The 26360-nt window shown below is 45.5% G+C and overlaps 1 protein-coding gene across 4 annotated transcripts in view; it reads left to right on the top strand.

Moving 5' to 3' along the window:
* The window catches only part of Dad (Daughters against dpp), an 87399-nt gene that overhangs the window by 17524 nt on the left and 43515 nt on the right, over nt 1-26360 (top strand). For 3 of the 4 annotated variants that reach the window (XR_013086012.1, XR_013086011.1, XM_076816534.1), the window contains exons 2-3: nt 8843-8893; nt 19729-19815. Coding sequence is in view for 2 of the 4 variants with exons in the window: in XM_076816534.1 (XP_076672649.1) it covers nt 8843-8893; nt 19729-19815 (138 nt within the window). In the remaining 2 variants the exon portion in view is untranslated. The remainder of the gene's footprint in view (nt 1-8842; nt 8894-19728; nt 19816-26360) is intronic. The other variant, XM_076816536.1, reaches the window with a different exon arrangement.

Here is a 26360-nt window from a genome sequence, read left to right as displayed (position 1 = left end):
AAAGAATATTCCCTAAGCGTGAAAACACGCCGACGCCAGTCGAAGTTTAATATAGAAATGATTTTGGCTAGGTGGAGGGTTTTAGAAGGTTTAGTATTTATTTTGGATAGCCTCCATCTTAGAATTAACAGACTTGAATACGAGGGAGTAGTGGTGTAGATGTTGGGAAAGGCTCTGTCACTTAAGTTATATTATCGAAGGATTGAGATGTCCTGTTAGAATTGGAGTACACTGGTCGAACTTTTCCCCATTGGAATGGAGTAGTTGTCGGACAGGTAGGCTGTACCTGTTATCCCATCAACGCGACACCTTTTATAGCTTCGAATGGTGTTCGACGGTAAACTCATAGCAGGTATAATTATCTTCCAATTCGGAGACCGACCTGGCCCACCACATCTATTTAACCCTCTTTCCCTTCAACATTTCTTAGTTTCCTCGTTCAGGGAAGGGTTCGTTCGTGATCGATCGACGTTGGCACTAGGGACGCAGAAACATTCTCACTTTACCTTTCTTGATAATACAAACACGTTTTCTGTGTCCCATATTTTGACAAATTGATAGGCGAAACTGCTATGGGGTGTATAAAATCTGTTACATCCGCGCCACACAGGTTTCTACTTATATTTGTGTAAAGTAAAATATTGTTAAGAAATATTTATCGAATACAATTTAATTTGATGCAAAGAATAAAACAACCCCTTCTTTGGGGGTGGCAGGGCCCTTGGCCTCTCTCTGGGCGCGCCGCTGATAGGGACTATAAAATGCCATTTGGTCCGTACGTTTCCTGACGTTAACCGAAATCGCAAACAGCCATAAAACATATTAATTACACCGAGCCTCGTGGCCAACGACCCAGTCTGCCCTAGTACTGTCTCAGTCTGTTCACTTGGCGACGTGAATTCAACCACAAAAAACTGTCGCGTCCTATCGACGGAAGGAGAGAACTGGGAGAGAGAGAGAGAGAGAGAGAGCGAACGAGAGGCGCCAGTAAAACGCGTCTTTACGTAACCCTGGCGACCATTTAACCTAATGCTGTCCAACTTGAGTGGAGTTCAGGTCCCCTTGGGTTCATAACTTGGGGCTCGTACAGAGGGGAGAAATCACTCTTGCAACGTGGTTAGAAACTTGGCTAATTCTGGCTTGGATAGCGTGGAAGATAGACTAATTGCGATAGTAAATGCAAATCTAGGTTTTGGAGTAGTTCTGTGTAAGAGAAGCTCAGGTTGATTCGAGTACGATATCGTGCAAGAAATTTGAATTCTCACGAAAGTAATTCCCATTCATCTCTCTGCAAAAAGTGCGAATACTAGTGTGTGACTTTAACCACGTTACGCTGTTATATAATACTATCGTTACAAATTTCTATTAATGTACCTGGAGATTAAAATACGAGGCGCAGCAAGAAAAAGCCACAAAGTTCACTGGTACGACGTAAGCGAGCACGTGTCCATTGAACAAGAAATCTATTTGTCGCTTATCTGAATTAAATCGACGTAGACTGATGTATACGCGGCAGCGCGCGTCGAGCATGAGGGAAAAAACACGGGTGTTTTTAAAAGATTGTGGTGACATTTAGGCGTGAAGCAATAGGAAAGACGTTGACGCAGCAGTGGCGATAAATCGAGTTCACAAGATTGGACGAAAGACCGGAGAAAAGCATCGCTCTAATCGTTTCTTTTTTTTTTTTCCTGGGCCTGCCTACCGAGCGTAGACTGCCTACGTGAATAGTCGTGGGATCGATATGTCGACGGACCATTACTCAGTATTAATACAAGGAACCAAAAACGTGATGCCCAATCTCGCGACGCCGATTCGTCATAGCTCATCGCGTCGTATGTGATCTATCTGATAATCTTGATCGTTCGAAATCTCGCGCGTAAACACCGACCTGTGCCAGAGAAACTTTGGTGGGAACATACATAAAAAAAAAAGAGTGAAGACAGTGGTAGACTAGAGTGTCAAAAGCCAAAAGCTCAGAGTTCAATTTTCCATAATTTGGACACTAAGTATCAAGCACCTAGACTCGCCGAAGCGGCCAGATACTTCTAGCCTGTGCGATTCTGTAATGAGTGGGTGAAAATGCATTTAGGAACTTGTACCCCCGAAGGGTATCATTCGACATCAATCGACTGTGCCCCAATTACCTCGTTACATTCATACATCTGCAATAGGGTTTTCGAACAGAAGTGAAGGTTATAGGTTAGGTCAGAGGTTTAACAGCGCCGGAGTAGAGTCTAGAGTATCGCAGAAAACGGAGAAGCACGTAGCAAACCTATGCAGGCAACGAAATACCTCTAGGAGGCTTGCGGTATCCTACCCGCGGCGTCAGAATCGCGTGGGGAATTCGGTAAAACGAAAATCTCCCATATAGGAAAATAACGAGATCCTTCGGATTCCACGCTGAGGTTTCCACGTCTAATAATAGCGCGCGGCCGGTCGCCGCCGTTCCGCGCCGCGCCAGCGCGCGGAGCAGCACGATCAGGAGGAAGGACGAAGGGGGGGGGGGAGGGGCGGCCGACGACGCATTTGGGGAAAGAGAATGAGAAATAACGCGAGAAGAATGTCGTCCGTGGAACGACTGAATAGACGACGCGTCAAGGAAAGAGAGTGAACAGGGAGCGACGGGTGGACCGGGAGAAAGGGGTACCGGAGTAGGAGCGGTGGGGAGGGATTGAAGCACGGCGAAAAAGCCGACGGGGCAGACAGCGGACGTCGGGGAAGGAGTGGACGCCGGCGAGACCGGCATTTACCAATAAGCCGCACAATCAAAGTTATGGCCAGAAGGAAATGAATCTAAAAATAAAGCGTATATTGGGCGAGTCGCGGCCTGCCAAGGAGGAGGAAAGGGAGCAAGGGAAGAAAAGAGGTGGGCGAGCAGGGGGGGGGGGAAGTAGCGAAGAGAGAAGAAAGAGGCAGTCGCGAGGGGCACAGGGGCAGAAAAGAAAGATCAAGCAGATCGTCAGCTACCGGGGCACCGGAGGGGAAGACGCCGGAGCGCATTGGCGCGGGAGAGAGGGGACAGCCGAGCGTCGCTGGCGGGAGAGTGGATGCCTGGCGCGGCGGAGGGTGGAGAGCGACGGTCGGACGGGGAGAGGGGAGAACGGCCCGGCGCCGCTGCGTGTCATTGCTGGCGCCAGCTAATTGTCGAGGCCAGTCGGCATTAGCCGACGAGCTGACCGAACCGAGCCGAACCGAATACACCGCGAACGCACGGCACACCGACTTCTCCACGGCTGTCTGTCCCGACTGCGCCGGCTAGTGCCGCGTTCACGATCACGCGCGCCGGAATCGGCTCTCGCTTGCACTTTGGGCCTCGCCACACGAGCTTCCCGCGGCGCCCTAGGGCCCCAGAACGGGGCATGCTTCTCAGAAATGGCGGAGGATGCCGGCCCCCGCGGGCCACCATCCACAGGTAGTTTTCAGGAACTCGACGGTACGCTCGAGCGAGGTTCTATTGTTTGCTGCCTTCCCTGAAATCAAGATAACAGTTTCCACGAGCTTTCTCGCTAGGAGGGAAATGTGGGATCGCTGGGGATGGGATCGATCATTGTTGGGAGATAGTGGTGCAGTTTAGGGAGGAGACGATGAGAATAGAAATGTCTGGGAGATTGAACGATATCGTTGAGGGTGTTTTAGAGTTGCTGGTGGGAGGCTGAGGGGTGTTTGGTGGTTGTAAGTGGATTTGGAATTTTGGAATCGGTTAGTACTAATATGTTCTAGGATACTGATCGCTAATAGTTTTGTGAAAAATTGTTTTCTTTAATATTATTTTTATAATAATTTTTGGAAAAATTATTTTCTTTTAATGGAAGTTTTCTGCGCTCTATTTCAAAATTTAGGACTTATAGCATGGCAGAGGGAGAAGTAATGTTGTTACGTAGAAGAACGGGAAACGATAGCAGTAGGGGAATGATATCCGTCGATATGGAATACAGTAGAATAGCTGAATAGGCGAGGCCCTTGAAAAAGTGTAAGAAGTCGAAACGACGAGACTGGTTTGCCGAGGGGATTAAATTATTTATTAATGCCACGTGGATCGGCGCTCGCTGCGCGCAAGTTTTTGCACTTTCGCGGCATTTTATGGACGTGTTTCACGGGAACCGAATACGATTTTCTATCGTAAACATTACCGTCGGGCATTTTATGGCCGTTGAAACGCGGCTGTAGCGTTCGTCGACATTTATCGAAGGTGAATCGTATTCGCGGTGGCGCCTTGTTTTCGCAACGCGACACAGACGTGTTGCCTTTATCTGTTTTTGCGTCCGACAGTGTTCGAATGTTGCGCGGCGCTGTTAATAATTCACACCGACAAATCGATTATCATCGAGCAGACGACGACGGTGTGTCGTTACGCAAATTTGTCGCACTTGTACTACGCTCCTTATCGCCGCCAGTTCATTTCGCGCTTTATAATAAGTTTCTTTTATTCCCCGCCAATTTTTTCTCTCTCTCCCATTACGATCGCGTTTCTTATCGCCTCGCGAATACAATTGACACATTTCCTTCTTTATTCGACTCACTCCTCAAGGATATCGCTGGGAACTTTAACTTCAGAATTTACGATCTTCCCCTTTATATGTCTCCAAAAATAATTTTCCACGAAGCACGACGAGGGACGTCACCTTTACTTATACCGTGCCGTAGTGCCTACCTGTCCGCGATCGAAAATTACAATATTCATTTGGGCAAGAATGTCGGCTTAAATTATCTATCGCACGTGCTACAATGTTTCTATTAATATCGGATAGGTGACTACAATTTCGACACTTTGGCACTGCACTAATTCTTCATACCGGCATCAAAATTAATGGAGGAAGGGATATTATTTCAGGAAAGAGAAATGATCATTCCATCCAAATAACACTGTTCTGCATATTTCTCTGGCATCATAATACTATGTTACTAAAACAGTAGGTACACCTTACAATTATAAACACAGGCCAGTCTTAAAGTATTCACACGTGCTCTCCACGATCACCTCGTTACAAAATCATCGACGTCGCAACTATTCTCAAGAATCTACAAAATATCCAATTCAATGTTTTCATATATATATCATCCGTACTTCAGCAATCAAAGGTAGTAGGGCAAAATTGATAAGCAATAGAATTAATAACATTTCCGTTTATTACGCCATCGTTGACTTACATCATCGCGTTCTGACGAACGCCAATCCCTTGCGAATCCCGAAGTGTGTTGGTTCAAAGGTGGAGGTCGCGCAAGGCTCGCGAAGCAGCGGCGATCGAAGATCGCTAACAGCTCGTTCTCTGCGCCGTGTGCACCGCAACCTGCGCGAGCACGGTGCCCGGCCATTGCCGTAGGACTTGAAGCCTACCATTCATACCTCACGCGACTGAGCAAGGCGAGGCAATGGCAGGCAAGGTCACCGTGTTTTGGCAAACTAGAGGAGCGCCGGCGCACCGTGCGGAATTTCAAACGCGGGCAGCGTGAGTCAGAAATTTAATTTTAATTGATACGTCGCCTCCGCGGCCGGCTGTCGCGTACGAGAGCCGCCGTGTCCTCCCTTTGCCCCGAATATTATTTACCGCGGCACGTTACCGAACCCGTCGACCCGCAGTTTCAGGGTACGCGGACAAGGAAAACTTTCTCGTGAGTATACGTAAATACATATAAAAGCACTATTTTGAGGACTGTCCTCGTTCTTACGTAATTTGCCTTAGTACACGGTGCATCTATCTCTTCCAAGCCACTTGTGCCTTTTTCTTAGTGCGCCACGTTATTTTAATTGCTAGACACAATCGACGAGAGACTTTCTGCGCATTCCACCATCATTCCTCGTTTTGTACAAACACATAGGGTTAATTAAATGTGCCATGGGTAGTGTTTAGTGTGTCGCCGTCTTAGCAAGCAGACACACATTGGGTAAGTCGGGGAGAGATGGCCCACTTTTTTTAAAACAATCTGTACACCGTGAATTTAGTAGTTTTGTAAAGGACAAAAATATATTTGCAAGAGGAAATACATTTAGATAAATAATATAAAATTGAATTAAAAAAATAATCATACATTAAAAAAAAATAAAATAAAATTGCAGACTATGCGAAGGGCCATCTCACCCGGAGAATCTCCGGGTGAGATGACCCATATGGAGAGTACATGTTATGAGGTTAATAAGACGAAAAATTATTTATTTTTCTTGCACAGAACTTTTCCACACTTATTGCATAAGTTCGCAAATTTTGAGAACCATTTTTTACAGCTCATACAGCAAACCCGGTCATCAACCCACCCATTTTACAAATTTGGACTGTTTCTACGGCTTTCAACAATGCCTCGTTTGTCCATAACTTCCTACGCTGATTATATCTTCGTTTGTATTCCGTTGGCATGTTCCACAAAAACATTTACCAAGTAGCTATTATGCGTGATTTTACGATGGGCCAACTAACCCGAGAGTCGAGAAGCGCTGACTCCCTTTTTTTTTTCAATAATGCTGCGACAATATCTCATCGTAAGAACGTAAATATAACCCCTAAACATTATATTAACGCACTGCATTAAAAGTCATTACTTTCTCGCAAAATGTCAGTAAACAATCATTTAAAGAACGCGTAGAAAATTTTCGAGAATAGTCAATTTTTACATTACAAATAACTCAACTGATTTCACAGTTGAAAGCAAACAGAGAGCACGATTAATGCGGCTTGCGAGCGACGCGCAATATACCACTAAAAACAACTGAAAATCGCAATGCTCCAGAACATAAATGCGATCTAGCCATCTCACCCGTAAGACCATCTCCCCCGGAATTACCTTAGTAATTCAAGTTGCTCCGCGAATGTTTTCGTAGGAAAATTAATTAACTCGTTACTCGTCGATCACCCCATGGATTTCGCTGTCCCTTGGGAAAACCTCGGCAGACCCGACGAACGGGGCATGCCTGTTCTTTTGAGCGTCGCGCGTGTCACCTTGACGTACGCGATATTCGTGGCACAATTTGTCCTCTATGCTTTCAGGGCGATACGTAAAAGGATGGAAAACGACATACCGGTTTCGCTGGGCTCGCCAATAATAGAATCCTCCGCTTTTGGAGTACGGGGCCTCTCCTAACGGGCACCGTTTGCCAGCTATGTTTCGTTTCGACCGTCCGCTCTGACTGCCCCCCTTCCCCACCCCCCCACCCCTCGTTTAGTGCCAGGCTTAATCGAAAACAGAGCCTTGAGTCGGATTCCCGTTTCCCTTCGCGGCCGTCACCAGTCCGTTTTCGATCAAATTGGAATCGGGACGCGAGCCTGTAACGAGATTCCCACAAAAATAGATTTATCGCGGCTACGCGCTGGCGCCGTTAATAAATACCTTCGATTCGCCTGAACGTTAACGGTCTCTGTGTTGGTGGCGATTAGGAAAGTACTGGTCGACTTTGAAACAAACAGCGCATCCAACGTTTCCGTAGCTGCGGTGTGCTCCGAGAACTCGGTGCAAATGTTACTGGTAGATACGCTCTGAATAATCGTTTCACCGTTCACCGAAGTATCGAATACTCGAGAAGCTTTTAAAGCGTTGAATAATGTGCACGATAAAATTATGGGGGTACGGGACAGCGATGTCGAGCAACACAGTTCCTCTTCTATTTCCATATTTTTTATAAAACGAGGAAAATGGGGTAGCTAGTCTTAGTCGAAGAATAATTGAGTGAATTTTCAAAAGGGGATATTTCCATTTTTGATCTTGAGGGAAATTTTGATGGCTCGCCTTAACCCTTAACTGGTATACTGTTTTTGGCAAACGTGACTGGTACAATGGGGTCGTGGCAGACCCCAAATAAAAAAGGACATAGAAATTTGTAAAGTCGACACTAGAGCAACCACTATGAATATTTTCTTCTTAGGGAATGTAGAAAATAATAGAAGCGTAGAAAGTTAAACTATTATTTTAAAATTAATTAGAAATTCAGTTTACCAAGTTAGACAACCGAAAATTGTACATCGAACTTTGGGTGCTTGGGGTCATGAGCGACCCCAGGGTACCAGTTAAGGGTTAATAATGTTAAATTACATCCCCCAGTGGTAGGAAACGCTACAAAATAGGTTGATTTCCTTTTTGAAAAATCGAAGTGAAAATACGTGTTTGATAAAAAAGTGAACACAGACATAGTGAAATAATTTTTTAGTCTCGAACAGAACGGATATATTTCCTATTCTCATCTAGGAAATTGTAATCGATACAAAAGGAACTTAATCATCTTAATTCATTAATAAACATGGCAAAACAAAGCAACCATAAACATTATATTATATTTTGAAAATGACTTATTTTTTATAGTTTCCACCAAAAGGGCTTATATTTCCAAAACTTTTTTTTTTAAATAACCTTTAAAACAATTTCGCTAAATTTAAGACATTGTCGCTATCAGACGGAAGAATATAATGCACGTGTAATAATAAAAATGCAATGATTTCTTTTCATAAACGAAGGTACCACAGTTTTTTGCGGTTGTCGAAATTGTTTTCTATGTGGAATTGTGCCCTTTTGGAAAATCACTGCTCAATTACGAAGTAGGGCTATTAATTCCTATTGTAGTCTATGATTACAACTGAGAGTTATGTTTCTACTTCTATTTCTGAATTGGGGATAAAAATTCAGCTAAACTTTTGAGAAAAAAAAACATTCCCAGCGATGACATCGACGAATCGGATCAAGAAACACGCGGTGCGAGTGTGTGTAGCCGATTTAATTAAAACTTTAAAAATATTCCCCTTTTTAGTATAAACTTAACGAAGATAAGTTTCTTAAAAATAAGCAAAGTTCCCTCCGGACGCGCATGACGTCTTTCAACCCCCAAATTCCACATTACTAACATATTCCTGTTTTCTCGTTTCAGAGTCGCCGCCACCCCCGTATTGCCTCATCGCCGACAGGCTGAGACCCGAAGGTGAGCGTTTCCTTCGTCTTGCACGTTTGTACCGCGAAAAGGGGGTTCGTGGGCGCGCGCTGCACGCCTGTCGTTACTCGAACACGCGGAACGTATCCGCGCAGGCCGTCGGCGCGATAACTCATATTTATTGCTCGTGAATCCGCTTACCGTGCGTGCCCCGGGGAGCATCCTTCCACGCGTGTCACAATCTCACGACCTAGCCTAAAGCAAGGTTAGGAATAATACACGATAATCGCGTCCGAGGGACGTCTGCCGCGCGTACGAGCCGAAGATGCGAGCGCAATCGCGCGCCGCTGGCATAAAACTGTTGTTTGGTCTAGATTAGATAAACGCAGAAATTTTTGGGAGCAAACAATCCCTAATCGAGGAATACGTGTTCCGACAGTGTTGCGTGCCCTCCGTTGTGGAATTATCCCAGACTACCGACGCCACTTTTATCGGCGTCGCAGGTGCGTCGAACCGAGCAATCGATGTCGCGATATTCCTCGTTAAAGAGTCAGGGTACCGCGAGAAGCGTTACCAGCGGCCAAGGGCCGACTTCCTTCGGCCTGCGAGTCAATCGATTTTTTGGAGCAGGGTATGGTAATCTTGGGGAGAGGCGGGGGAGTGTAGCTTTTCATTTTTGGTGGCCGATGTTCACGATCTACTTGCACGCGTGGATTGATCATCTCAGAACGACAACGGACGTGTTGTAAGCTGATCTTATTGATTGCGACGAACCATATGGCTATAGGTTTCAGGGTATCGCCGTTTCCGTGGTCGCCGGAGACATGCTAGCAAACATTGATCCGCTTGATGGAAGTCGATCGGTCTTATCGCGCGTGTATCGCGAAAATTTCTGGCCTGCATTTTCATTCGCCCGTTGGACGTAGTAAGCGCAGCTCGATTTACTCGGGGAATTCTTTGCTCGAAATCTTGCAGCGTTGCAGAGCGTCTTGTATTAAGAAAAATTGCTGCGCCACACTGTTTACATGTACGAGTCTTCCAAAATATCGCTACTATGCAGTAGACCCAATTGATAGAGCGTTGATCGTAGCCAACGAAATCTTTAGCGACGTTGACCCTTTTTTGGGGTCCCTAAAACAAAACTGGGTATCAACAGCAGCTGTGTTGCCTGTGATGCCTAGGTGTTCCTCAAATGCTTACTGACTAATCCTATTCACACTCAATACTGTATAAATATTAGTGCTCGGACTCTGTAATTTCACTGTATAGAAATTTGTAAACTATGGGTTTTCCCGTATATTAATAATAATAATAATAATAATAATAATAATAATAATAATAATAATAATAATAATAATAATAATAATAATAATAATAATAATAATCATAATCATAATAATAATCATAATAATAATAATAATCATAATAATCATAATCATAATAATAATAATAATAATAATAATAATAATAATAATATATCTACATGAAAAATAGAATTTTGGAACGAAATTGAAATCACTCAAAACGAGGGACTATTATTATTATTATGATTATTATTATTATTATTATTATTATTATTATTATTATTATTATTATTATTATTATTATAATATATATGTGATAAAGTCCCATTAGTGTACAAGAGCAAAAACAGAGAAAAATACAAAAAGAAGAAAGAAATAGCAATACACAGCGCATACAAAAAAGCATACAACACTTAAAGTAGGTAAATGGTTCACACACTATAAACTCACACACAACGAGGTTACATAAGTTTACATAAGTTTATCAAGAGCCTTTATTATGGAATTATCTATGGTATAAAAATGAAGTTACTTAAATAGCTATCCTAGGTATAAATCTTCAATTTTTGTAGGCGAGCAAAATTTCGCGCCAAACCTGTTGATAGCCTGTTCTCCGAAGCTGGTCCAGAAATTTGTAGTTCTGCTATTTTTACGGTTAGGTACTTCTACAATGCTCGGTTCTGTGGCTGGTTTCGACTGTCTGCTCTCCCTGTTCGTTCCTTTTTCTCTTCTCTGCCTCATCCTAAACTGGTTCTCGGGATCGATGCGAGCACGAGCTCAGGCAGTTCCCTCAGCCATCGATAGATTCGTCTCGTGTTCATCGAGGGACGTGTTCGATCTTTCGCGGACTGCTTGCGTAATAACTTTGAATGCAGCGAGAGAGCATCTTCATCCTGTCTTCGGTGCAACTTCTAATTGAATCGAATATCAAATGTGGTTCTTAACGAGGCGTTGTAGGTACTGAATCAAACCGTGATACAGTAAGTAGGTTCTCGAACCTCCCATTTCATTCTTTCAGTAGCAATAATTTTTTTCCAATAGAGAAACAGATTTTTCATACAAAGCTTCTTCTTCCAAGAAATTCCCTCTGAAATCTGTTACCTACTCGTATTCCAAAGTAGCAAATCGTGCAAATAAAAATGAATTGCGCAAACCGAAGGAAAGTAGAGTAAGACCAATTAGATTGAATCGGAATTACCCCTCTTTTCTGGAATTACCCAGTGCTTATTGAGCTGTTGCACAGCCTACAGATAAAAGTATCGCTGACAAACGTGAAACCGTTCCGCGAGAAGACGCGCTGGCGCGCGCGAGGCCTCGCCGTGCCGATATTAGCATGATAAAATCAGATTGTTAGGAGCGTTCGTCACCCGTGTAAACTCTGCAAGAGGGGGAGAAAAAAAAATGGTTCTCGGAAGAAAGAAATTCATTACGGGAGTTTGTCTCGAGCCAGCAGATGCAGCCCGCGTAGATTTATGCTCGGGGAAGGAAACTGGGCCACCGCGATGGAGCAGAGGAGATAAAAGGCTGCGCATCGCCACTTGTTGCATTCACCCGGGAAATAGGAGAAATTTCTTCATTCATGAAACACGAACCAGCATTCCGCCAACTAGCGGACTATGAACCGAGAGGGCAATTAAAAGAGTACAGCAGCCTCTGGAACGTCGAGCATCACCTACAGAGGCGCAACAAAATTTTTGTAGCAACGTCTCCCAGTCTTCAAACTATCATCGTAATTAAAATAGGGGAATATACGTTCAGTTATAAAAATGGAGTACACTTCACGTGAAAAACAATTGGACCTCTCATCTTTCCTCGACGCAAAATTAAAAAATTAAAGTATCCATAGTAATTACCTAAATTGTTTATTGCTGCATTTAGAGTAGTCACGCATTGCAGTCCTTCAACCACGATATCGGCCATTAAAATAGAAATTCTATGCCTCTTCACAGTTCCACAAGACTCAGTAGCTTCATCGTCCTCTGCGATAACAAGCAGAAAATAAAAAATCGAATAGATAGTCGGTTTTCATAGTAATTACCTAAATTGTTTATTGCTGCATTTAGAGTAGTCACGCATTGCAGTCCTTCAACCACGATATCGGCCATTAAAATAGAAATTCTATGCCTCTTCACAGTTCCACAAGACTCAGTAGCTTCATCGTCCTCTGCGATAACAAGGAGAAAATAAAAAATCGAAGAGATAGTCGGTTTTCATAGTAATTACCTAAATTGTTTATTGCTGCATTTAGAGTAGTCACGCATTGCAGTCCTTCAACCACGATATCGGCCATTAAAATAGAAATTCTATGCCTCTTCACAGTTCCACAAGACTCAGTAGCTTCATCGTCCTCTGCGATAACAAGGAGAAAATAAAAAATCGAAGAGATAGTCGGTTTTCATAGTAATTACCTAAATTGTTTATTGCTGCATTTAGAGTAGTCACACATTGCAGTTCTTCAACCACGATATCAGCCATTAAAATAGAAATTCTATGCCTCTTGATACTTCCACAAGACTCAGTAGCTTCATCGTCCTCTGCGATAACAAGGAGAAAATAAAAAATCGAAGAGATAGTCGGTATTCCATTCCTCATGCGCGTACGTAGCGTTCGTGGGCGAAAGGGTTGAATAATTCTATCGAATCCACAATTCGTATATAAAAGCGGAGGTATCAGAGACCCTAGAATCCCTAGACAGAGCTTGTACAGCATTCTTCGACTTTGGGATTCGGTGTGTCGTTAAGAAACCTACGGTTCGAAAAGGGAATCGAGAAGTGGCCGAAGAATTTCTGCGGCGGTACGATTTATTTCCGCACGTGCCGTTGTCAGCGACCAGAGTCCCACCGGCGGTGTTGCGCAAATTTCAACGAATCCGACGAAGGACATGGCACAACGCTCCGCGCAGCGAGTCCCTTTCAAACGCACGAGGACAAATCTTGCTCGTATTGCGTTACGCCGGCTGCGTTTTTAAGCTTCCTGCCTCTCGATCCAAGTCCGTCCTGAATCACGGTATTGTTCTCGCTGGGACGTCACGCTGGCGACATTTCGCTGCCCCGCGACGCGAAGTCGGCATCAAAATTCCGGGCCTTTTGTCGTGTAATATCTCCTGTCCACCACTCCGGCTTCCGTCCCTGATTCTTGCTACTTCTGGAGATCGATGGCAATCGCAGATCGATTTCCCGTGTAACGGTTTGTAGCGACAGCTACCTAGCCACTGTAGTTCAACCGAGCGTACTGCCAGCGAATCTTTAACGCTGTACGCGTTATTTACAGCTCACTAAGAAGTGAGAATAGACAGTGAGAATAAACAACGCAATTACCTGAATATAAGAATAATCAGTGTCCTCTGCGATCTCCGTTTGGCGAAATCGTTCGAACAGTGGAAGGCAGAATTTTCTTCCCTGCCGAGGGTGCTGAAACTGAAATCGTAGGCTCGGTCACGTGTCAGCGACCTAAAGGAGTCGCGCAACCTTGAAAAAAGGGAAGAGTGAAGCAAGGCGCTGCGAGCCGAGACGCGGTTAAGGGCAAGTACAGCGCAGGGCGCCTAGCGCCAGCCAAAGGGAGGGGCCCGGTGCCAGTAATACGAAGCTTCGATGCACAAGGGAACGCGGTGGGCGCCTGTCGCCTGGCTTGTATACTTCTCCGCCCGTTTCGCCGTCCTTGATACGCTTCTCTTTCCCTCCCTCGTTCTTCGTTCTCCACTCTACCCACACCGCCTCTCTCTGTTCGTCTTCCCCGTTCCATTCTCGAGCTGACTCTCTTCAGCTCACGGTGTCTCTCCGTGCCCCTCGGGCCTCCTCCGTCGCTCTCCAACTCGCGCGTACCCTCTTCGCGTCCTCCTCTTTTCGCTGCTCCTCTCTATAGCTTCCCGCCTCGAGATCGTCCTCTCTGCCGCTGGGACCAGAGGAACGAGCTCGAAAGCATGCGTTCTCCTCTGTCTGGTCTCCCTCGCGCCCGTTTTCCCCTCTCGCTCGCGACGTTCCTCTCTCGGTCTCTCTCGCGAGAGCTCCTTTCTCTGCCTTCGTCGCTCAGCCTCCCCGTAGGCGCTACGCGGCCGACCCGATAGGCGGGAGTGGCTCTCTCGCATTCCGCTGCCTCCTTCACCGTCCCGATTGCAACGCGACCCGCGCCGTTTTCGGATTAACCGGGAAACAGGCGGGTTGCCTGCCGTAGCGGCGTCGCGACCGACCCGAGGATCGTATGAACGAGATCGAGGTGCGGAGGCAATGAGTTTGAACATAGTGCGGGGTATTAACCCTTTTCGGTTCAGTGCTACTCTACTTGCAGCGTTCCTGGGCCCATTTTCTGCGGGACAGAAGAAGGTTATGGTGGTAGCCCAACTGCCGTCCATAGTAAATCGTTATAAGCTCATTTCGACTATGGATTGTGTGCTCGGGTGCTTTTCTCACCATCTCTTGGATTCCTTCGGTCGAGATCGAGCGAGAGGAGACTCGGAATAGTCCACGCTATGCGTTGTAAGCTCGCCGCCAGCCTCTAGCGTGAGCCTATAACGAGAATTTTCCGTAGCTCCAAAACTTTCTGATCGAGTTCCTCATAGAATAGTCAGTATTGCGCTCTATGCGTTTAACCCTTTATTGTACACAGCATAGATGAGCTACATACAAGATTTCAGCCAAATCGGTGATCCTAATTTTGAACACCCCCATTGTGGGAGCCGCCTACAAAGTCCTATTCCACGGATTCGCGCACCTTTTAATAAGGCGAACAGGAACTGAACGAGGGACATGGTGGTGCGCACTCTGTACGACCCTAACCCTAGCAGCGTGTTTATTTTCCCACGCTTTTTTCAAGCTCCGCGTTACGGGCCCTAGAAACATGGTTGCTTGGCGTCTGGATGGACCCGACCCACTTCCCTATTTCTCTTCCACCCGCTCTGCACGCGTGGTCATCGAGATCCGAGAAGTCGGTCAAATCAGGCAGGCGTTAAAACAAACACGTCTCAGGGGCCCGGACAATCGGCTTGAAGAAGAGAGAAAAAAACGTGGGAAAATAAACAGGTTGCCACGCTTAGGGTCGTACTGAGCGGGTATCTCACCTCTCACTCAGTTCCCATTGATGGGTGCACGGAAGCCCAAAGTGCGGACACCCTGAACGGCTCTGTGCATGATCCTTACTGCCCCAATCCACCAGCTACTGAATTTGTCACTTCAATGTACGCGAAACTACGTTTACTTTGCCGAGTAACTGATTCCACGTTACTGTACCTAGCTCCCTTTAGAGTTCCAGTAGAGTGCAGAGGTTGTACGTAAAGTGTAAAAGGGTTAAACGCGGCTGACTAGTTGCAGTGGTAGAAACTAACGGTGGAGATGGTGCAGGGGCTGGGACGTTCACTGTTTGGACGCTGCAGCGTGCAAGTTTGGGCACATCTGTTTCAGAGTAAACGTTTACTTAGTTGCGCCTTGAAAAAGAGATTAGGGTTTGGGTTCTTCTATTTAGGAGAGTAGCACACCCTTGAGACATCTTTGTCACAATCCCCGAAAAGGGAATTCTAAATTCACCGCGAATATCTATCCTCCAAGATCTCAGTGCTCAGTATTCCGCAGCGGTGTGAATTGAAGCTACGACTCCCGCCTGTTTGAAGATGTTTGATCGCGTTTGAATGACATAATTGCTGGTACAAGCGTCTCCAATGCAACGACGTGTGGGGTTGTGTTCTGCTCGCGAATGGAAGAGTGTGTTACGGTACATGGGCTGGGGGAATATGCTGATGGGCTAATAATTCAAGTGTTCGTTCACCTTGAGGCTACTCCCAACGGTGTTTCTTCAACGATCGCTGCACGTTCTTACGAATTTAGCGATGACATTATCGCGTTCAGCGGGCACGCACGGCGGTTAATGATTTAGGGCGACAGGCATCGTTCTTCAACCGAACTCGTCCACCTCTCACAGGCGCGCCAAACTGCAAGCCGATCGAACAGTTTGTACAAATATCTGGACGCGTAGAAGGCGCTCGGTAAGCGCGCGACCGAACGGTGGTAATGGGTTGCCGAGTTTGCGTGTCAATTTATTTCCTTATCGACGAGTAAATATTTGCACGCTGATTGCCCTCGATCCCATCGTCGCGTTTTCTAACACGTGAACGTCTCGAGAAGAGATCCGCGCGACCGAAGAACAAACAGGAACCCCTCCGTCTAGCGTGTATTTCGCTGGTTCGTTGATCTTGTTGCCGATGAATTCGATATCCTTCGAACGGACTTTTATCATCGCCAAAAGTCCCCAGCTTCGCTGCACGTCTGAGGAAATGGTCCAGGCCCCCTGCGAATCCTATGTTCGAGTCGTTCAATGAAATAAGCGGGGCGGATAATGAAATTAGTAGATGAGGGGATCACGATTTTTGATTCACACTCGGCTCCAGTTTTCCATATTTAGATCCGCAGTTAACTCCAACGTCCCGTCATCTTCTCTTTGTTCACCGTCCCCTCTGCTTAGCAGATCCCGACAGCACATTATGTAAAACTACAAGGAAAGGGGCCCGTTCGGAATTCGTCGCGCAGGAATTAACTATAAAGCCGACTTCGTGGTCGGCCGTGACGCATATCGGGACGAGGGGACATTTCCACGAAATCCCTCCTAAAAATACTTGACGGATGTTGAATCCCGCGGCTACGTTTCTCCTTTTGCTCCTGTTACTGCCTCCTAGCCTGCTGGTTAAGGCTTAGCAGCAGGAAATGCTTCTCTCCCGTAGGAACGAGCCGCTGGAATTCGACAAGAATGCCGCCGCCCTCTCGTCCCAGACTTGTTGCCCTCTGACGTCATCCTCTCTTTTAGTCAATGAGTCCCGTCCTCCGTGCTCGCTGTCCCTAAAACGATTAGTCCTTCGGCGGTTCCCGCGGCGAGGAATCGGCCGGGCTGGCCCAAAGATGGCCGCGACCCCGAGACAGCGAGCTCTCCTTTCTTTTTCGCTGGCAGCAAAAACTGGTCGCGTGGTCTGGCTCATTCTATCGATGTAGAATTATACATCGCAACTAGGTCTGGGTAGTGGCATGACGATCTTCGAGGCGAAATTTGTTGGCTATGTTCTGTGTACGAAAGCATTTGAGCAGGGAGAATTAAGGGGCGAGTGTGTTGATAAAAGTTATATTTGGTTGGTAAAGATTAGAGCGTTCATTAGTGCTGGATTAATCAATCGGCAAAATAAGCATGTGCTTAGGGCGTCAGGAGAAACGGGGCCAGCATACAAATTTTCTGAATTTTAAAATCTAATTTTTGTTAGAAACACTTTTCAGTCAAATTATTGGAAATTCCGCTGAAGTGGTAGCACTCTGTATAAGGGAGCCTCGAAATCTTTTAAGTGCTTAGGGCGTCTAAGGGTCTTAATCCAGGCCTGCCATTGGTACATGTGTTATTAATGTTGGATCAGAAATTGTGATTTCTTCAATTTTCATCATGAAATTTTATGTGTTAGTAACTATTGCAGGAGCGCACTCAGGATTTAATCTTGGTGGGCGCAGAGTTGAACGGATACAAATATTTATATTGCAAATGGAATAAAATTTATTAGGTATTTACAAATTTCTTTAAAGAATACAATTTTTTTGCAAGGAACGTTTTTTTATTAGCATTTCAAGCCTCAGGGCTTATATCTGCTTTACAATAAGGGTAGTACTTGACAGAAATTAATTCTTATAATACATTTAGAACAGTTCGATGAGAACATACATAGGTGTAGCTTATGTTAAACCGATTTATTACATTTTTTTAGATAAATAAATATATGCCTGCAAGCTGGCGTGTTTCGGTTGGTAATGAAGCTCTCCATTTGCAAGGGTAGTTGATATTTGAGATCAATCAGCTTCTTGATTAAAACTTCCCTCTGCCTGTTGTACAGGGGTCACTGCCACAATATGTGGTTTAAATCTTCTAGTCCTGCAATACTGGTATTCTGTTTGTACTTTGAATTTTTGTTTTCGGGGTTTGATGGTTTATTTCTCGTATGCGGTAATGTTTGCTTTGTTATTTTTTTCACTTTGTAAATAATGGGGTCTTCCCGTAAAAAGTAATAAAATAAATACATAAGTAAAATCCAGTTTGCTTTTTTTTTCACAAAGTTCTTGCATTATTGCAGTCGTGGATACATTAATCTCCGTTTTTCCTTTTCTTTGGGGGTTGCCAGACGGGTGCGTCCCTAAACTATTGAATATCCTAGTGGATGCATATCCAGTCGAACATCCAGCTCGAAACTCCTCGTAGAACATTAATATCAGTAACACGTGTCGATTACCTTGCTCTATATTTAAAATTAAATAAAAAAAAATAATAAAATCTGTAAATAACTAAAATATTTAATACCAACGATCCAGCTATAATTTAGGATCTTATTTCATATATATTCACAGAGCTAGTGTCACTTTAAAAATCATAACAGATGTGTGAATTTCCCCAAAATATCTCCCAGTGAGTGTCAAAATTCAGCCACAGAAGTGACTCGTGCGAAAAGGCTCTTCCAGATCCAGAGACCGAATGGTGATGTAAGATAGCGTTCTTAGGTGGGATCAGTTGCTCGTTCCGAACGTTAAACGAGAAGTTTCCCGCAATGCCGAGGATAAATGACCTGCCCGCGGCGAATCATTATTTCGGACGATTCTGTCACCTCCTTTGTGGCCCGCAACGGGATGAACCAGACGGTCGAATTTCCACGAGCTCCATGATTCACCCAGCCGCAAATTCGCATCTTCCATCCTCATCCACGAGTACGGCAGGGATCGTCAGGTTAATCGTTCCAGTGTCGTATTCGCGATCGCGGATCCTTGCAATCTACTCGCGCCATTAATCACAACCAGTACCTGGTAGTAACTCGCGACGCGTCACGGTAAATCGTAAAACGCTTTTTCGCAACTAACAACGCGCCCTCGTCTAATAGTAGTTTTCAGAGAGCGTAACAGGCATTAAAACTTTCCGCTACCGCGCTATAGCAGGGTCGATAAACAGTAGGTACATACGGGTCGTGGGTCACTGGCGACCCGCGGTGCAAGTGCTTTTCACTCGATATTGAAAGACGCTTTATAAAACACTGTTCGATATATGATGCTATCAGCGCAATAGCGGCCTAACGCACCATTTTAGGTGGACCGACGTTTCAGCCTAAACATCCTCTTATACAGCAAAATTTGAATGCTACAGTGGCCTTCCAAAAACCTCCACAAAATAGCAGCACAATGACGTCTCTTTGCACCGAGCATTTCGTTGATTTACGTCGCGCAATACTGGCCCGCAGCTTTGGTGATTATTCTATTAACAATATACACCTTAGCAATTGTATTTTTCAACAAATCCTATCTATGCTCCTAAAAATGGAAATTAAAGCAACGACATTAGAACGTCAATAAATTCATCAGCCGTGAAAAGTTTCGGGCGCACGCCACTATTTGCACCACTCGAAGTGGGGTTTAATTAGCGAAAAAACGACGCTGAAAATTCCCGAAGAAAAATAGCGACGTTTTCTACGGAAGCCGTTAAAGCGGGAAGGGAAACGGTCGAAGATGGGAGGAGGGAGCAAAAAAAAAAAAAAAAACGTAACGAAGCGCACGAGGGAAGTTTCTAAAGGGGTTTGCCGTTTATTTTCAGATCGCGCGCCCAGCGAAGGGGATCAACGTCGGTGCAAAAACAGCACACCCCTGCCACTTCCCGGCTCCCTTACCACCAACGGAGAAGGTAACTATGTCCTCAAGGTTATACATACCCTTTCTCGCGTCTATCACTGCTGTCCGAGACGTACTACGCGCGAGAGAAAACGCGGCGCGCGCGTAGAAAGGGAAGCCGAATGTCCCACTTCGTTTCCAGCTCGTTGGTCTTAACCCTTTGAGCCGCGGTGCCCGTTGTCCAGGTCGTTTCGCCCATGGAGCGCCCATCGATACCCCGCCTCGAGGATCCTCGCCCAAGAATAGATTCGGCGTTCCTCGCGCGCTTGGACCAGCCTCGCGAACAGCCGACCGCTGATATTCTGATTCGTTTCTGTCGTTGATCGCTGATCGCGTCCGTTTCGTGCAAGGAAATTAGTACGGAGATACCTCCGATTGGGGCGTTTCGAGGCGGAGAACGTTCTTGGACCGCGACGCTGGCGCTTCATGGCTTCGTAAACGAGGCTCCTTGGAGTTGAGAGGAATATTTGAAGGGTAAGGATAAAACCGAGGAACGTCAATTTTTTCGTTATTTTGCGATTTATGGAATATTTTGTTGATGACAACCGGAACCACAGGACTGTCGAATCGCAAAGGGTTATACGGTTCAACTGGCCCCGTAAGATAGTACTGTACTGGTTGAAAACATGTGTCCACTCTGAACTCGGACAAAACACTGAATTTTCTCCATAAAACTATTTCGTGACATTTCCTGTTTTTCCGTTCGCCGTTCGTTCAGTCTTCGAAGGATTGAATTATTCACTTACTCGCAATTAGTAAGACATCCTCTTAACTCCAAGTACTTACGTATGTAGTTAGAAAGTTAAAGGCAACCAGAAATCTAAGCCGGCTCCTCAGTGGCGCCCTCTACGTGGCGCAAACTGCTGCTTCCTTCCCTAGATAATGCTGCCCACCTTGAGGAACTAAATAAATCTGTTATACTCGTCTGAATTATTAAGACTCAAGCTTCTTAACCTACTACTAAGTCACTACTACGAACCTTTCTGCCCACCGCCGCTGAGTGAAACATAATAATACAACTTTCAAGTTTATCAAAGTCACCCGTTCCGCGGTTTTACGAAACGTGTCCGCCGTCACGTTTTACCGTTTCGTGTACGCGAACGGGGCCGCTCGACGAAACATTTAAACAGAGAGAGTGGACGGAGTCTCTGCTGCTAATAGTCGCACACCGAGGGGGGGGGGGGGAATAAAAAATTGTACACCGTGTAAATGCCGTTCATTAGGCTTAACGGTTGTTCCGTGGGTAGATCGATCCTCCGGCTACGCCATTGGTCGGCGGCTACGCCTATATCCACGTGGTTGACCTTGAACGATGCTACGAACGATTTCTTCTCTTCGTCTTTCGCCGCGTTTTTCACTTCCGTGTCCACGAGAACAGACCGTCGGAAAGATTCCCGGCTGAACTGGTTTGCAGGTCCGCCAGGACTTTCCGAGAGGTCTTTAAAGAATTTATACCGGCCGGGACCAGGCAAAAATATACCGCAGGGAAGATCGTCATCTTTCTCTTCAGCATCTTGCTCAGTGATTCCTCTGGATGGCCTGTTCGAAATAATTAGGGGAGGGGCCGCCTGCACGAAAATGTTTCTGTTGCCCAGCTAGGGGTCCCATACTGCGGACGCCCCATGCGGTACGTAGGGTAGGCGGTCGGTAAAAATGGTAAATTAAATTTGCAATGATAGTCTAAGTGCAAGTGATTTTCTCCTCCGCGGTATTCGTTCCATTCGGAATCGCCTGAAAAGTAGAGATCCCTATTTCACGTATATTTAAATACACGTGTACACGTATATTTAAATACACGTGTACACGTATATTAACGTATCCGTACTTTGATTCGTCTGATTTTTAATATCTATAGATATCCCAGAACTCTGAGGGATTGCGAAATTCATAAAAGAATTAATGTATTTAAATATATTTACTAGAATAATATGCGGAAAGTATGGTTTTACAAATTTTCAGATTGTAACTAATAACACAATTATAAAATTAACAAGATTTATTTAATCGATTACCTATTTTGATACAAAAAATTAAGGCATTACTGGTAATAAGCGAGTTTCTTTTTAGACGCAACGATAATCCTTAAAATTGAAAAACATCACTCGGTTTTATTACACTTATTGCTTAAGTGACCGCCATTGCCCATTCTCCCGTAGTTAATGCCCAATTCTGATCAAAATAAACAAATACGTTGATACACGTGTATTTAAATACACGTGAAATAGTGCACGGGTACCCGTGTATTAAAAGTTATACGGATCGAGGTACGGATATATGTAATACACGTGTACCCGTGTACACGTGTCTTTTTGCTACACGTACCATACCGTGGTCTCTAGTACATGGGGTAGGCGGTCGGTAAAAATGGTAAATTAAATTTGCAGTGATATTCTAAGTGCAAGTGATTTTCTCCTCTGCGATATTCGTTTCACTCGGAATCGCCTGAAAAGCAGTTTCTCAATTCAAGTGTAGCCTAATCATTTTAGTCTTGATGACTCGAACAGTGTCGTATGGATCACTGCTGACTTATCGAGTTCATCAGAAGCTAAAGTTTCATGTACCTCGGCAAGAAGACTTTGTAATTTGATACTGAATAGGAACAGCTGAAACTATGAATAATTCTGAATGTATAGGTACTCTTTCCTCTCCTGGTCTCAACTTTTGTTTGAATCGCGCGGTGCAGGGCGCAGTGAAAAGCGCGCCAATTTCAAATCTCGTCGTCCCGCTCTATCGGCAAGCGTCGATGGCGAATTACGATTACGCAGGACGAACGGGATCAAGGTCGGAGATCGGCATTCCTGTCGAAGATTTAACGCCCGTGGCGGCTGCATAATTCCACGCGTTATCCGTCGCCCCAAAAATAAGCCGCCGTCTGGTAAAGAGAGGCGCGCGACAAGCTGGACGGGACGTTAAATACGAAGCACGAATACGGGCGAAAGCGGGCCCGCAAGAAATTTCCTCAGCGCGCGCGTTCCAGCGGGCTGACGCGCGCGCAGGTTTTCACGCGTGACGCGGCCCAACATTCGCTAACTCCTTGTTTTTTCCCTGCTACCTCGGGCTTTTCTTGTTGCTTCGCGGAACGCTCGAAACGCTTTCGGCCTCAGCCGCGGCGGGAAGCACCGGTTCTCGTTAGATCAGCGAAATTCAGCTGCGCTGAGGACGGTCAGTGCTTAGGCCGCGTTTCCACTTGTCGAATCCATTGCGCGGGACACTTTTCGAATGGTTAAAATGAGTCGTTTTTTGAAAGATGGAATTTACGAATGAGACATACGTTTTTAAAGAAGATATTTATGTGGACTCTTCAGATTTTTATGTTGAAAATAACTAAAAATAAATAAGAATAGAAATATTATCAACATTAATACTATTAATATTATCAGTATTATCGCCATTAATATTATTAATATTATCAATATTAATGTTATTAGTATTATTGATAGTAATATTAATTAGTAACAGTAATATTATTAATATGATTATTAATATTAATATTAATGTTTCTATTACAGATTTTTTTTGCCAAAAATAGAAATAAAAGCTTATCAACTCAATAACTACTATATACTTATTTCGTGAAGATACATATTTTTCAATTTGTGTTCTCTTTTTAATGTTAAGTCAAAGCAATAATTTTATAAACAGTTTTTTCCACTTCACTCGAAGTTGGTAAAGATAAAGCTGCATCCCTCTTGCTGCTAGGTCTTCAATTCAAGTAGATGATATACGTAGAACTGATCTAATGTTAACTAAGTTCGTACCAAACTCGACTGTCTTCGAATAAGACTACTTCACTAGTAAATTATTATAGGGAAGAGTAATAACAAGGACTGGCTAATATTATGATTTCCTTCAGCGTCGAAATCACTGTTAATTAAACGGGCAGAGCGGAAAACGATGGATGTAACGTGTTGCGAAAAGAAAACGAGGAGAATCACTCACTGAAATCATTAATTACGTCAAGCAGAAACACTTGTGCGCATCCACAGGGTAGAAGAATGCAGGCTGCAACGCGTGCACGGAAAAAAAAGGAGCGTATAATACCGAATGGAGGAGACTCGACGCGTCCGCAAATTGCTCAATACCCGAGACGCTCGGTGAGATAATTTTTAACGCCTCTTTTGATTGCGGTTATCTGACGATGTTGCATACTTTATTTTTATCTCCGTCGGAGGAGAGAGATACGTACGCACAAATTTATGAATCGTGCGAACCGTTGCGTTGCCGATGCACTGCAGGAAAGCGTAGCTCGGTTCAATCGGTGCCAACGAAAGAAGCCTGCTTAAAACGAAGGACCAAGTTGCCCGACGACAGCAGGTGCCCCAATGTCCACGGATATTGGAGCTGCCTTTCATGCTCAGGGGCCCTTGAATCAAAACAGACTCGCCGCGTCCGACGCAACCAGCTTGTATTGTTTTCCTCTTCAGAGACGATTACACGCGCTTGCGTAAGAAAAAGACGCCGAACGCGTCGATTCAATATGCACTCGGACCAAACAACGATCATCTATCTCGCGAGGCGTTCGTCGAAGCCCTTGGCAGCCGCTCAAACAACATTCCATAAACAAAACACCGCGTATCTAGCATACCAAGGAAAGCCAGCCCACCGAGCACGCCATCTTAAATCGAATTCCAGAAGGACACCAGGTGAACCCCGTCGAAACGATCTCCACAGTTCTAAAATCATACCCAGAGCTTAAGGATGAACTTCGGTAACATTCAAAATAAGCGAAGATCTTTGAAAATTGGAGGAATGAATTTTTCTGCAATAGTAAAACCCCTCGCAAATTTTTAGAAAAATTGATTCGGTAGCCCTTGAATTATTTAACTTTTAATTTAACGTGTATTCTCATGGGAAACGCAATATTGAGAAAAATAACTACAAAATTAAGAGTGAAACATTAGGCCAAAGTTTTTGAAATTTCGTGTATAGAAAGATCAAGCGCCGAACTATATTGTCGCAAGAATCCCGGACGATTGATTAATATCTTGGAAATTGATTAACTTTTGGCTAAGATTGTCACTGAAATTCATCCTTAAAAACTCAAGCACCATCTCCCAAAGACTTACAAACCTAAGCCACAGCTGAGAATCTACCGCAGGACCTCTGAAGGTACGCTTTCCACTTCAACGCCGATTATCTCGAAAACGAAGCGCAATATGAAAAAATTGTATTCTTTCTCCTCGACTAATTTACTTATTACAAGTAAAAAAGAAACAGTAACTTTTTTCGATATCGCGCTTCATTTTCGAGAAAATCGGCTTTGGAATTTCTCGACGTCTCGCTTCTAGTCGCATATAGGAAAGCTTACCTTAAAACGATCAGCCACGTGACGACCAGGTTCCTCCGAATCGTGGAAGGCGGTCGTGGAGCGGGGGCGCGGTCTCGTTGCAGGTTCCGGGGCGCCAGCACGAGATACGCGCCACGAGACAAAGGGCATTAATAACGAATAATGACGTCAAATGTCTGTCCAGTGGCGGCGGAGAGGAGCGGCAGGTCCTGACGCAGGACGAGCAGGTCGCGTCCACTCCCGGCGACGGGCAGGAAGGAGAGCGAACGAGAGTGAAAGAGAGGGAAAGCAGGCTCCCGGGATGCAGGTTTCAGAATGGCACAATAGGTCGGCTAAGGTGGGTGGCATTCGGCGCGACTGCTTGAGGGAACAGGGGGACCCTGGCGCCAGACAGCTGCCGCGTGTCTCGACCTCGCTCGCTCGCCTCTCGTCTCGTCTCGTCTCGTCTCGTCTCCTCGCCACGGCTCTCCTGTCCCTCTCCTCTCTGCCGGTTTGTGCCTGGTCGTTCTCCTCTCTCTGTGCGTCTCTCTCTCTGCCCGTATATCCGCGCGCGTACGTGCCCGCGGCCCAGCTGTGTGGGTGTAATATAAGCACCACACGCTCGCGCGGGTGCGTGCACGTACACACACGCGAGCACCGGCTCGGCTCGACTCAGCTCGCTATTTTATTGATTTATTTCGGCGCTAGGCCTCTCTGTCGCGCTCCGCCGCCGACGACGGCGACGATCGATCGAAACGTGGCGGGTCGTCTCCAGGCGGAGAATCGCGGGGGCTAGAGCGGGAAGAAAGGGTCGATTCATGGCGTCGCCGTGGAGGAACCATGCCCTTAGAGGGATTTGTCCCTTCGACGAGAGAGTTGCGGGTCCTAGAGTCCCGAGGAGCTCGGTGTCGAGCGGGTGAAGGGATCCAAGGGGATCGGAATGCCGGAAAGCGGGCGAACGGCCGGTGGTCGAGGGTTTTGGTGGAAAAGGTGCTCGGGGGTAGGTTGATCGAGGATTTTTCCCGGCGAGATATTGGCGTCCCTCTTTTAGATTCCGAGCGGCGCGGTGAAGCTACCTTGGAAATCCTCGTTAAAGTCGATCGAAAGCCCGATCACGTTCGAGAATCTCGCTTGCGCTCGTCTCTTTTGGCCATCCCGAATAACGCGCGCCGGTGTCTACGAAAATAGCTTCATTTATTTGCCACGCGAACCGTGGGATATGAATCGAACGATACTGAGGGATTCGGTTTCTGGGCGTTCGTTTGTGCGAGTTTTGGGGCGAATGGTTGGAT

This window comes from Andrena cerasifolii, chromosome 7 (assembly GCF_050908995.1).
Source record: "Andrena cerasifolii isolate SP2316 chromosome 7, iyAndCera1_principal, whole genome shotgun sequence".
NCBI lineage: Eukaryota > Metazoa > Arthropoda > Insecta > Hymenoptera > Andrenidae > Andrena > Andrena cerasifolii.
This window is presented reverse-complemented; position numbering and strand designations above follow the sequence as displayed.